The 12,725-nt window shown below is 45.4% G+C and overlaps 1 protein-coding gene across 1 annotated transcript in view; it reads left to right on the forward strand.

Annotated features, from left to right (window-relative positions):
• The window catches only part of LOC311130499 (KICSTOR complex protein SZT2-like), a gene marked incomplete at its 5' end in the record, with an annotated part of 120,567 nt that overhangs the window by 49,059 nt on the left and 58,783 nt on the right, over nt 1-12,725 (forward strand). Inside the window, 13 exon segments of the mRNA XM_084163254.1 lie at nt 790-1,204; nt 2,034-2,108; nt 2,257-2,395; nt 2,614-2,644; nt 2,646-2,741; nt 5,550-5,670; nt 7,246-7,398; nt 8,210-8,312; nt 8,523-8,640; nt 8,989-9,076; nt 10,180-10,298; nt 10,536-10,700; nt 12,234-12,318. Of these exon segments, the coding sequence (XP_084019380.1) occupies nt 790-1,204; nt 2,034-2,108; nt 2,257-2,395; nt 2,614-2,644; nt 2,646-2,741; nt 5,550-5,670; nt 7,246-7,398; nt 8,210-8,312; nt 8,523-8,640; nt 8,989-9,076; nt 10,180-10,298; nt 10,536-10,700; nt 12,234-12,318 (1,708 nt within the window).

The raw sequence follows: 12,725 nt of genomic DNA on the forward strand, positions 1-12,725 counted from the left end.
GCTTGTTGTCATTGCAGGCAATCTCAACGCTGTGCGTTACAGGGAAGACATCCTCCTCCCTCATGTGGTGCCCTTCCTGCAGGCTCATCCTGACATGACCCTCCAGCATTACAATGCCACCAGCCATACTGCTCGTTCTGTGCGTGATTTCCTGCAAGACAGGAATGTCAGTGTTCTGCCATGGCCAGCGAAGAGCCCGGATCTCAATCCCATTGAGCACGTCTGGGACCTGTTGGATCGGAGGGTGAGGTCTAGGGCCATTCCCCCCAGAAATGTCTGGGAACTTGCAGGTGCCTTGGTGGAAGAGTGGGGTAACATCTCACAGCAAGAACTGGCAAATCTGGTGCAGTCCATGAGGAGGAGATGCACTGCAGTACTTAATGCAGCTGGTGGCCACACCAGATACTGACTGTTACTTTTGATTTTGACTCCCCCTTTGTTCAGGGACACATTATTCAATTTCTGTTAGTCACAAGTCTGTGGAACTTGTTCAGTTTATGTCTCAGTTGTTGAATCTTGGTATGTTCATACAAATATTTACACATGTTAAGTTTGCTGAAAATAAACGCAGTTGACAGTGAGGGGACGTTTCTTTTTTTGCTGAGTTTAGTTTATTTCCATGCATCCTCTTTTATGGTCTTTCGAGCTAGATTAAGGTTTCCTATCTTTTTAATGTTTTATTTTTGAATAAATGCAATTTGTATGATTTAATGAATGGATGGATGAATGTGTATGAGTTTGAACTGAATTCATTATTCTATATGTTACCTTCTTTCCCTCCATGTGCAGGGAGAAGAGAAGACGCCTGCCGTCGGGGCTCTTAGTGAATCTGGTAGTGACCCAGCCCAGGACCCCAGCAACCCTCCCGCCAAACCCACCCGGGCTGATTCAGAAGAGGGCCCCAGACCTCGGTTGAGCTCAGTCGGTGCCACCTCCACAGCGGCGGGGGATAGACCCCGGGTGAGTTCTGTTGGTGCCTCCACCGGCCGACCCCGACTGAGCTCTGTAGGCAGAGGAGGAGAGGTGATGGGACCTCAGCTGAGCTCTGTAGGCTCCTCCTTCACGGCCATGGGGGATCGAGGCCAGCTCACCACCCCTCAACTCCAGCCCAGCACCAGCACCGACCGCTCCTCAGAATACACCACGTCCCCCAAGACCCCCTCCACAGTCAGCCTGGCCGAGTCGGTGCAGTCCACCACCCACAGTGAGTGTTCCTGTCCCCCAGAGCCCAGACCCAGACAACATCTAGGACCTTTAGTATTGAGATGTTACAGCTACACTGCTGGGTGGTGTTCAGTAGGGAGGATTTTTTTTTTAAACAAAGTGCAACAGGGAGGCTCGCTGTTTTGCAACGGTGTGATACTGAATACAAACCTGTGGTGTAGAATGACAGAAACTAATGATACATAATGACAGAAACCATTCACATGGTGGCTTCCTACAGTCCTGTATGTTTGCCCATACTGTGTTTTAATGGAACCATGCTGTGACCTGCCATATCTCCCTGCAGAGGAGAGATTACTATTTCAGTGATCATCAGCTCTTTGACTGTGTGTGTAAGTGTGTATATATGTGTATATGTGTGTGTCTGTGTGGAGTGTCTCTTACGAGGCTGGCTGTGTGACAGATACTGACACACCAATGAGGAGTGTGTGAGTGAGTGAATCTTCGGCAGTCTCTTAAGTCTGTTGGCTGAGCTGGCAGCTTTACCACGTGTCTACCCCTAAGGCTGTTTTTTCCCTCTCCCTCTCCATTCCCAAATCAACAGGCTGAGCTGACAGACATAATATTACTTGAGATGACCCCCCCCCCCCCCCCCCCCCCACTCTCTTCTCTCTAGGGTACGTGTTCCAACACTGAGGTGGGGAGACTCCGAGGGCCTTCCAGAGTAGAGGCGGAGGGAGGAGGAGAAAGCCCTGAGGGTCTTAGTCATGTCTCTGACAGTCTAAGATAGTGGGCTTCTGGAGATGAATGTCTGCTACCTCAGGTGAATTTGTTGTGGTGTAAAACTGTAAAACCTGTCTCCTCCTCAGGTAGTGGGAAGCTGAGGCCCAGCAGAGTACAGAGTGTGGTCTCCAGTCAAGGCAGCCTGGACTCTGACATGCTGGGTAAGAGATGGACATTATAGTGATGATGATGATGATAGTGATGATCTTTATCACAATGATGATAATAATACCGATGGTGGTGACAATCATGATGATGATGATGCTGCTAATGAAAGCTAATAAAACATTTGTACCTGTATATTTGTAGGTTATGATGGTGGCAGCAGTGACTCAGAGTGTGAGAGCCCCACTATGGAAGAACAAGAGTCCCAGTCCCCCCTGGTGCCTGACTTCTGGCTCATCGTTAAGATCCACCAGGACAGAGTAGAGGTGTACTCCCACTCCAGGTGAGAGAGGGGAGGGGCTTAGAGAGGACACTGATCCAGATCATAACTGCTGCTCACCTTCAGCCATTTAGAATGTTCAGTGTGCCATCTTACATGACACGATTGTTACATAATGATTCCATAATTTATTTATACAGGTTATTCTCATTGAGATAAAAATCTATTTAGTAAAAGAGACCTGTAAGATATATATATTCGTCATGGAATATTGTTTACAGGAGCTTCAACGAAGGGAAGGAGGACGGAGTAGGGGGGGGGGGAGGAAGAAGAGGAGGTGCCAGAGTACTTACGGTTGCATCAGATGGTGGTGAGGAAGATTGGGGAGATCTGCCGTATAGTCAATCAGGTAGGTTACACTCCTTTATGTGATTGTGATCCTCTGTTTGTTTGACCTTAATAAAAACGTTTCAATTGTTCGAAAAAGGTAGGTTACACTCTCACCCATGAAGACATTTCTGCCATTTTAATGCTTATATATAGAGTGTCCACCCATTCTGCCCAGAGTGGGTGAAAACGTGCTTTGGTGATGAAATGTTACTTCCTTATGTTATCAAATACATTTTACCAAGACAAATATGATTATTCATGTTCTGAATCGTTCGTCTTTCTCTAACATATCATTATCGGATTTCATAACCTAATGCATCTGATAATAAACACCAAACTCGGTTGACATAGCAGTGCAGGTTTCTCGTAAAAACTTTTGAGGATTTTACATCTTGTGGTGGTCGTCTTCAAAGTTGTTTCCGTGGGTCGCAAAAAGCTAAATTAGCATGACACAAGCTGAATAAAATAAAATAAAAATGTAAATAAAAAGCTTGGTATAAGCTCAGTGCTCCGTTGACATTTCAGAGATACATTTGTTTTTGTGAGAAATCTTTCAACTTAATATGAAAAGCGTATACTAAAATATGAAAATACTACATGTCATGTCTGGAAATCAATATACATCTTACATCTTACCTCTATTGTTTTATGTCCTGTTGATTCGAGAAGAAAGATGACGAGTTCAATGGGAAAGTGAGCCTGTCAGCTAGCCATGCAGCCTTAATTCTTGCAGAGAATCCACCTAGATGATGCGATGCAATTTTTCAGATTTTTGAACATCTTTTTTTTCTTTGACCTCCATTGATTTAGTCACCCTAATTCTGGCCATCCTACAAGGGTAAAACCACCAATAACTTTTGAACTGATTATGATAGAGACATGAGGTTTGCACCATTGGCTTTCTTAGAGGATTCTCAAAATTAACATAGTATTTTACCCATTGGTCAAAAAAATATTTTTGATTGGACACCCTATTACAGTGGGGAAAAAAAGTATTTAGTCAGCCACCAATTGTGCAAGTTCTCCCACTTCAAAAGTTGAGAGAGGCCTGTAATTTTCATCATAGGTACACGTCAACTATGACAGACAAAATGAGAAAAAAAATCCAGAAAATCACATTGTAGGATTTGTAATGAATTTATTTGCAAATTATGGTGGAAAATAAGTATTTGTTCAATAACAAAAGTCTCTCAATACTTTGTTATATACCCATTGTTGGCAATGACACAGGTTAAACGTTTTCTGTAAGTCTCACAAGGTTTTCACACACTGTTGCTGGTATTTTGGCCCATTCCTGCATGCAGATCTCCTCTAGAGCAGTGATGTTTTGGGGCTGTCGCTGGGCAACACGGACTTTCAACTCCCTCCAAAGATTTTCTATGGGGTTGAGATCTGGAGATGGCTAGGCCACTCCAGGACCTTGAAATGCTTCTTACGAAGCCACTCCTTCGTTGCCCGGGCGGTGTGTTTGGGATCATTGTCATGCTGAAAGACCCAGCCACGTTTCATCTTCAATGCCCTTGCTGATGGAAGGAGGTTTTCACTCAAAATCTCACGATACATGGCCCCATTCATTCTTTCCTTTACACGGATCAGTCGTCCTGGTCCCTTTGCAGAAAAACAGCCCCAAAGCATGATGTTTCCACCCCCATGCTTCACAGTAGGTATGGTGTTCTTTGGATGCAACTCATCATTCTTTGTCCTCCAAACACGACGAGTTGAGTTTTTACCAAAAAGTTCTATTTTGGTTTCATCTGACCATATGACATTCTCCCAATCCTCTTCTGGATCATCCAAATGCACTCTAGCAAACTTCAGACGGGCCTGGACATGTACTGGCTTAAGCAGGGGGACAAGTCTGGCACTGCAGGATTTGAGTCCCTGGCGGCGTAGTGTGTTACTGATGGTAGGCTTTGTTACTTTGGTCCCAGCTCTCTGCAGGTCATTCACTAGGCCCCCCCGTGTGGTTCTGGGATTTTTGCTCACTGTTCTTGTGATAATTTTGACCCCACGGGGTGAGATCTTGCGTGGAGCCCCAGATCGAGGGAGATTATCAGTGGTCTTGTATGTCTTCCATTTCCTAATAATTGCTCCCACAGTTGATTTCTTCAAACCAAGCTGCTTATCTATTGCAGATTCAGTCTTCCCAGCCTGGTGCAGGTCTACAATTTTGTTTCTGGTGTCCTTTGACAGCTCTTTGGTCTTGGCCATAGTGGAGTTTGGAGTGTGACTGTTTGAGGTTGTGGACAGGTGTATTTTATACTGATAACAAGTTCAAACAGGTGCCATTAATACAGGTAACGAGTGGAGGACAGAGGAGCCTCTTAAAAGAAGAAGTTACATGTCTGTGAGAGCCAGAAATCTTGCTTGTTTGTAGGTGACCAAATACTTATTTTCCACCATAATTTGCAAATAAATTCATAAAAAATCCTACAATGTGATTTTCTGGATTTTCTTTTCTCAATTTGTCTGTCATAGTTGACGTGTACCTATGATGAAAATTATAGGCCTCTCTCATCTTTTTAAGTGGGAGAACATGCACAATTGGTGGCTGACTAAATACTTTTTTCCCCCACTGTATATAGCAACAATAAAGTGCAGTCCTAGCCATTAGACCTCCCTCTCTCTGTCTAGTTGGCGCTGTTCAACCTCTAAAGCTATTCAAATGTCCACAGTAGCATACCACTTATAACAAAGCAATCACATTCTAAGTAGTATGCTAGTGTGGATATTCGAACAGGCACGAACTCTCTCCTCTATCTGTCTCTCCTCTATCTATCTATCTCTCCTCTCCTCTGTCTCTCCTCTCTGCTCTGTTTCTCCACAGCGTCTGCTACTCCAAGACCTTAATGACAGCCACGTGTGTAACTCTCTCCTGGTGGCAGAGAGTGAAGAGGATATCTGGAAGAACGAGTCCCTGCACAGACTGAGACTGGCAAACTCTGACGGTTAGTCAGTCAACACTCACGATCACTATTATCTGCACACACTTATACACATGCTACAGACACACTTGCCAACTCTGACAGTCAGTTAGTTAGTCAACACTCACCAACACACACATACATAGTTCACCCTCCCCCCCAAAAAAAAATATTATGGTAAGGAAACAAATGTCATTTAGAAATTTGGTCTAACTTTCTTTAGGACAGGGGTGGGCAACATATGGCCCACGGGCCGGATCCGGTCCACTGGCCATTCAATCTGGCACACAGGAAGTTTGAGTAAATTTTTTAAATATATTTTGGGTTTTTAAAAAACACCAGGCCACTTTTGAACGTCTAAACTAGATTTAAAGTATGTAGAAATTATAATGGATCTATATATTTACAAATAACTGTATTTGTCTGGCCCGCAAATTGCCCCTAAAATACTTGTACCCCCCTTTTTCTCCCCAATTTCGTCATATCCAATTTCGATCTTGTCTCATCGCTGCAACTCCCCAACGGGCTCGGGAGAGACGAAGGTCGAGTCATGCGTCCTCCGAAACATGACCCGCCAATCCGCGCTCCGTAACACCCGCCCGCTTAACCCGGAAGCCAGCCGCACCAATGTGTCGGAGGAAACACCCTTCAACTGACAACCGAGGTCAGCCTGCAGGCGCCCGGCCCGCCACAAAGAGTCACTAGAGCACGATGAGCCAAGTAAAGCCCCCCCGGCCAAACCCTCCCCCTCCCCCGGACAACGCTGGGCCAATTGTGCGCCGCCCTATGGGACTTTCGGTCACGGCCGGTTGTGACACAGCCTGGGATGGAACCCAGGTCTGTAGTGACCCCCCAAAGCACTGCGATGCAATGCCTTAGACTGCTGCGCCACTCGGGAGGCCCGCTGAATTTTGTTTATCCCGATATGGCCCTCGAGCCAAAATGATTTCCCATCCCTGCTTTAGAAGGGCTCTCCAATAAATTTTTGCAAACACCATAAACTTAATGTGCATCATATGTATGCCCTTGATGGCACCAAGTTTGTCATTGTACAGTACACAAGTTAATAATGCATTGCACTTTCTTGGCCCTGTGAGCTCCAAACTGTCACAGTGATAATGGAGCACAATCAATACAGGGCCAAGGAGAAGGAAACTCACTCACACTCTCTCTCTCTAACGTACGCAAGGTTACAGGGAAGAGCATCAGTGACAGGCCAGTGAAGTATGCTTGGAGAGGGGAGCAGTGGGAACGCTCATTAGATTCACTTTATATTTTATGGCAGCCGTTAAGCCAGAATTACCAACTGTAATTTCCTAATATCGCTGATTGTTTTGCTCCAGTGTGTGTAAATGAATTGGATCCTGTAGAGGGTATAGACATCAGAGAGGGCTTGTTGTTTGTGACTGCAGTGCAATAACATAATGTTACTGGGGAAGGGAAGAGGCTCCCAGAACAAATTGTGCTGTTTCTTTTCCTGGCTGGCGTCACACTGAAATGCGTCCTCCCTCTCTCCTCTGCAGTTGTGGTTGTAAATTATTTTATCTCTCTCTCTCTGTCGCTCGCTCGCTCGCTCCCCTCTTCTCCACCCACCAGCAGATTACAATGCAGAGGAGACCTACCAGCCGCGGGACTACCTTGCTGCCACCATGCAGTTCATCCCAGGTCACTTTGCCTGTGAGGTGGTGTGGAGCACTGTCATCCACATCCACCCTCGCCTCAAGATGGGACCCAACATGGGTGTGTCCAGGGGTAAGTCAGTGCCACTCGCAAAATATAGAACAAAAATGTGTTTGGGCATGCAGAGAAATAAAGACCACTGACAGAGTAAGACGTAATGTCTTCATGACCATTAACAATAACATGTTGATCCTGAATTGTACTTTAAATATGCCAAAATTACTATACATATGACAATTATGTGGAAATGATGATGAATAGGAAAATTAATGAGTTCCTTTACTTAAAGGAGCAGTGTGGTCAAAAACATGATTTTTCTGTGTTTTATTTATATTTCCACACTATGAGGTTGGAATAATACTGTGAAATTGTAAAAATGTTGATAATGCCCTTTTAGTGTAAGAACTGTTTGAAAATACCTCCTGAAATTTCAGCCTGTTTGCATGGGTGGGGGTTTTGGACGGCCTGGTGACGTCACCAGGCAATATAAGTTAATAGACTAATAACGAAGAGAGTTTGCCCTCCTCTCTGCCAATAACAGTTAGTTTTCAGGTTACATATCCCTCCCATTACGCTCCTCCAATTAGGCCCTTAACTCAGGCCACTCCTACACAGTCCTAGCAATATTTTTGCTTGAGAAATTGCTTTTTGCTAAGAAGCTATTTTTGTTTCTTTTTGACCATTTTAATTGGAAGAAAATCACAGTACTTAATTGTTACCCACAAATAATTTGAAATTGAGATAACTGCTGCGTTGGTCCTTTTTAAAATACTTATCATTTTAATATGATGGATTCAATACAATCAGTGTCAGTATAATTGAGATGGTTTGCTCAGTAACTTTATTTGTGTTGAAAGACTCTCTTCTCCTCTCCATATCCCAGCTATCCAGGCTCTGCGGTCAGTGCTCAACGCCATGTGTGTGGTTAACAGGAAGAGCATGTTTGTCTATCAGGAGCGCACCACCAAATCAGTCTTCTACCTCCGGTTAGCCCTGGTGCCCCCCTTATTCTTACGCCACTGCCTCCCCTCTCATTGTAGAACAGTCCCACCTCTTCATAGGCACTTATCTCTGCTGCATCCAACCCTGCACCCAAAGACTTGTTGAAAGAATTGAGTTGAGCATGCCAATTCTTGATTATGCATCTTAAAGTTCCCTCACCCCCAACATATTCCCATGATCTCTCTTCTTCCCAGACTTTCTGAGACGTCACAAACAGGGAAGTACTCTGACCTGGATGGCAACCTGCGCCCCATGTCTCGCTGTGTCGGCCTCGCCCGGAGCCAGGAGCCCCTCTTCTCTGAGGACCTCACGGTACAGTAGCACACTTACAGAGGGTTTCTCTATTGGTCAACAAGAAACTGTGGCCCTGAAGAACCATTAGGGCTCTATACTCTGAGGATCCCAATATACAGTAGCTCATAGTGGATTTCTCTATTGAAGTGTAGGCAGCTGTGGCCCTGAGAAACCATGAGGGCTCTGAAGTGGTGTCACCACTACATGATTTATCTGCTGTTCCCGGAACTGTGGTAACCTGCCCTTGGGTTAGAGAGGATTGTGGGTTGTTACTGTCAAATATCTGCAGTGGTCTGACGTGTGTCTGCGTGTGTGTCTTTCTGTGCGTGCGTGCGTGTGTCTGTGTTTTACTCCGTCCGTCAACAGGGCTCCCGGTCATTTCTGGAAGGTGCTCGGCCAGTGGGACAGGTGGACAAACACATCCTGTTGCTGGTGCATGGAGTGGGAAGTGCTGGTAAGACAGGGATTTGGAGAGAGAGGGGAAGAGAGGGGCTCAGGGGGCTCGGGGAACATTGGGACAGAATCCTGCAGTGTATGGATTGTGAGCAGAGGTAGCATAATGAGAGATTGACTGAAGGAAAGGGCTGAGGCTGGAGTTAAAAACTGAAGTTAGGACTAAGAAACCTCTCAGTGCACCTCTGTGTCACCTCTCAGTGCATTCCCACTCTGAGATAAATGTGCCCACACTACTGTCCTCCTGACAAACTTAAGAGTAAAATATATTAATTGTGGGTTGCAAATAGTGTGAACATTCTGTACGCTGTGCTGCAGTACCTCTAACAGCGTGCTAGATGGCACTGTTGATCTTGCTCCATCTAGCTCTGCCCAGGCTTCATCTATGACGTCAGCTGTTTCTCTCTGAAAGTCTTTCTGAGCTTCAACAACAAGAGTGACTTATTAAAATCTGCCCAAGTTTTTTTTCTCTCCCCCACAACTGTTCATACAGCTCAACTTCTTTATTTATGAATTCCTTTGTTTACAGAGAGTTGAACATTTCTTGAAGTGTGTGTATGTGTTTCTATGCAACGTTTGTTTCTAAGGCTCCAGATACCATTTGGATGTCTCAGTGTCCAGAATGAAGGAAGTTAGCGGTAGTTTCGCGAGCCAATGCTAACTAGCGTTAGCGAAATGACTGGAAGTCTATGGGTATCTTCTAGCATGCGCTAGCGCTTCAAACTGCACGCAGAGACCCACAAGTTCATATGACGCTGGGGAAGTAGATAAAGGGCCTCATTGCCAAAATCCCGAAGTATCCCTTTAAAGAAGCAGCTGTTGTAGAGCTGAAAAGAGGCAGCCGAGTCAGGTCTGAGGCCAGGGTGACAGGCTTTAAAATCTGACCTCTCCTCATCTCCTCCCCATCATCTGCACTGATGGGAAAAAGACTTGACAGGTGAAAACAGTATGGTGGACGCTCATCATTAGGCTGGCTTTCACCTGGTCAGAGCGATGAAGCAGAGGAGGTGAGGAGAGGATGGGTTTTTTGGGGGGCAATTGGAAAAGAGCCATGGTTTGAGGTCTATTCTCCTGACCCCTGCCTCTGCCTGGTCTGCAACACAGGTCCGGAGATCACAGATGAGCTGGTGAAGGTTCTGAAGAAGCGTCTGGATGAGACAACCCTGGACATCATCACCATCATGCTGGGCAGGAACTGCAAACTCACCCCCGCTGACGTGGAGGTAAATTATTTGGTGCATTAGCGTCACTTATTCCTTTGATGAATCAAGTTTGGGTCATTCTGTGGTGGGGAGGGGCTAGTTCAAATCTAGCTACTTCCAACCCCAGAAGTAGAGTTGACTTGTACACATGCGATGTGGTTCTGAATCTCTCGTGGAAAGACCACGTAGCATTACACAGTATTTAGTAGGAATGGGAGAGACATGGTGGTTGATTATGTGTTGATGTTCTCCCCTCAGTTTATCCAGCCGTCAGGCTCTCCAGCCACTGAGGTGATGGAGTTTACTCTACCGCAGTGCTTCATTCCCTGGACCCATGCTGTGGCCCACTACCTCAGGCAGAACCTGCTGATCTTCCGCCACATCCCCAAGTACACAGACAGCTACGTAGAACACCACTTCAAGGTAGGCTACACCACTAGTATACTATACTACACTAGTACACAGACAGCTACGTAGAACACCACTTCAAGGTAGGCTACACCACTAGTATACTACACTACACTAGTACACAGACAGCTACGTAGAACACCACTTCAAGGTAGGCTACACCACTAGTATACTACACTGCACTAGTACACAGACAGCTACATCGAACACTACCACAAGGAAGGCTACAGCCAAGCCTACAGACAGTAGGGGCAAAATCCAGAAGTGAAGGTGTGTATATAATGTCCCACCTCAATCTAAACCGACTTCTGTCCCTCCAACATTTTCTGGTGGGCTCGGGTTGGCTGGGCAAAGCAGAACACGTTACCAGATTCAGAGAAAATAGATTTGGCCGGAATAGGAATGCCCGTTTGCCATGGTAGTCAACGCAGATTCCGCCGCTGTAATAAGTGCGACTGAAAAATGTTTTGGTGCAAGTGTCCGAATGCAGGGTAACATTACTCACAGCACAGTGTCTAAGATTGCCTTAGGATGCAGCTTTAGACTCATATCGGAATGGTCTGACCTACAGTTTATGGCAGTACTGTAGCTACTAGGTGAAAAATTATTGTTTTACAGAGATGTATCTGTCAGTTTAAAGGATGGTAGAAGAGGACCATTCAAATTATTCAAGTGTGACATTTTGATGTATGAAATCAGCTCTCCCCAAAATGTGCTGACTTCTTCCTTCTCTTTTGTTTTGTCGTTGGGGCTAATTATCTTTCTCTGTCTCTCTCTCTCTGTCTGTCTGTGTGTGTGTCTCTCTCTCTCTTTCGCTCTCTGTCTCTCTCTCACTCTGTCTGTGTGTGTCTCTCTTTCTCTCTATCTCACTCTGTCTCTCTTTCTCTCTTTGTCTCTCTCTCTCTCTCTCTCTCTCTCTCTCTCTCTCTCTCTCTCTGTGTCTCTCTCTCTCTCTCTCTCTCGCTCTCTCTTTCTCTCTTTCTCTCTTCTCTCTCTCTCTCTCTCTCTCTCTCTCTCTCTCTCTCTCTCTCTCTCTCTCTCTCTCTCTCTCTGTCTGTGTCTCTCTTTCTCTCTATCTCACTCTGTCTGTGTGTCTCTCTTTCTCTCTTTGTCTCTCTCTCTCTCTCTCTCTCTCTTTCTCTCTCAATTTCAATTCAATTCAATTCGCTTTATTGGCATGACGTAACAATGTACATATTGCCAAAGCTTACTTTGGATATTTACAATATAAAAAATAAATAAAAATGAGAATCAAAAATCTCTCTCTCTCTCTCTCTCTCTCTCTGTGTGTGTGTGTCTCTCTTTCTCTCACTCTGTCTGTGTGTCTCTCTTTCTCTCTTTGTCTCTCTTTCTCACTCTGTCTGTGTGTCTCTCTCTCTCTCTCTCTCTCTCTCGCTCTCTCTGTCTGTGTCTCTCTCTCTCTCTCGCTCTCTCTCTCTCTCTGTCTGTGTCTCTCTCTCTCTCTCTGTATGCGTGTGTCTCTCTTTCTCTCTCTGTCTCTCTCTCTCTGTCTGTGTGTGTGTCTGTGTGTGTGTCTCTCTCTCTCAGCACTACTTCAATCAGAGCAGTGAGCTTCCTGACTCTGATATCTACCTCTACAATAAGCCTGGGGGCCAGGGGACCGGAGGTAAAGGTAATGACGTTTTCTCTCTCTCTTTCTCGTTCTCTCATGTCAGCTATTCCTGCACACACACGTCTCTCTCTCTCACTCTCCATGTTTTCAGTGTGCGTGCACATGTTTTTTTAAGCTGCTGACTTAGGGGGAGGGATATCACGTGTTGTGCTGACAGCCTCTTTCCCTATTTCTACCTCCCACCACATTAAATAAATGCACAGCAAATGATCACTGCCTTGCCTTGCATAGCTAATAAACACTAAGCTGATTTATCCTGTTCTGCTAAAATGCTAGGGGTACAGAATGTTCATTTCTCTGGTTACTGCTACAGTCATTCTCCAAAGGTGACTGGACAGTCAGACTCTCCAGCTTCCATATGCAGTGTGTGTTGGTGTGTCGTGGTAACTTGGCTTGCAAAAAACTAG

Source organism: Coregonus lavaretus (genome assembly GCF_964263955.1).
Source record: "Coregonus lavaretus genome assembly, chromosome: 6".
Classification (NCBI taxonomy): Eukaryota; Metazoa; Chordata; class Actinopteri; order Salmoniformes; family Salmonidae; genus Coregonus; species Coregonus lavaretus.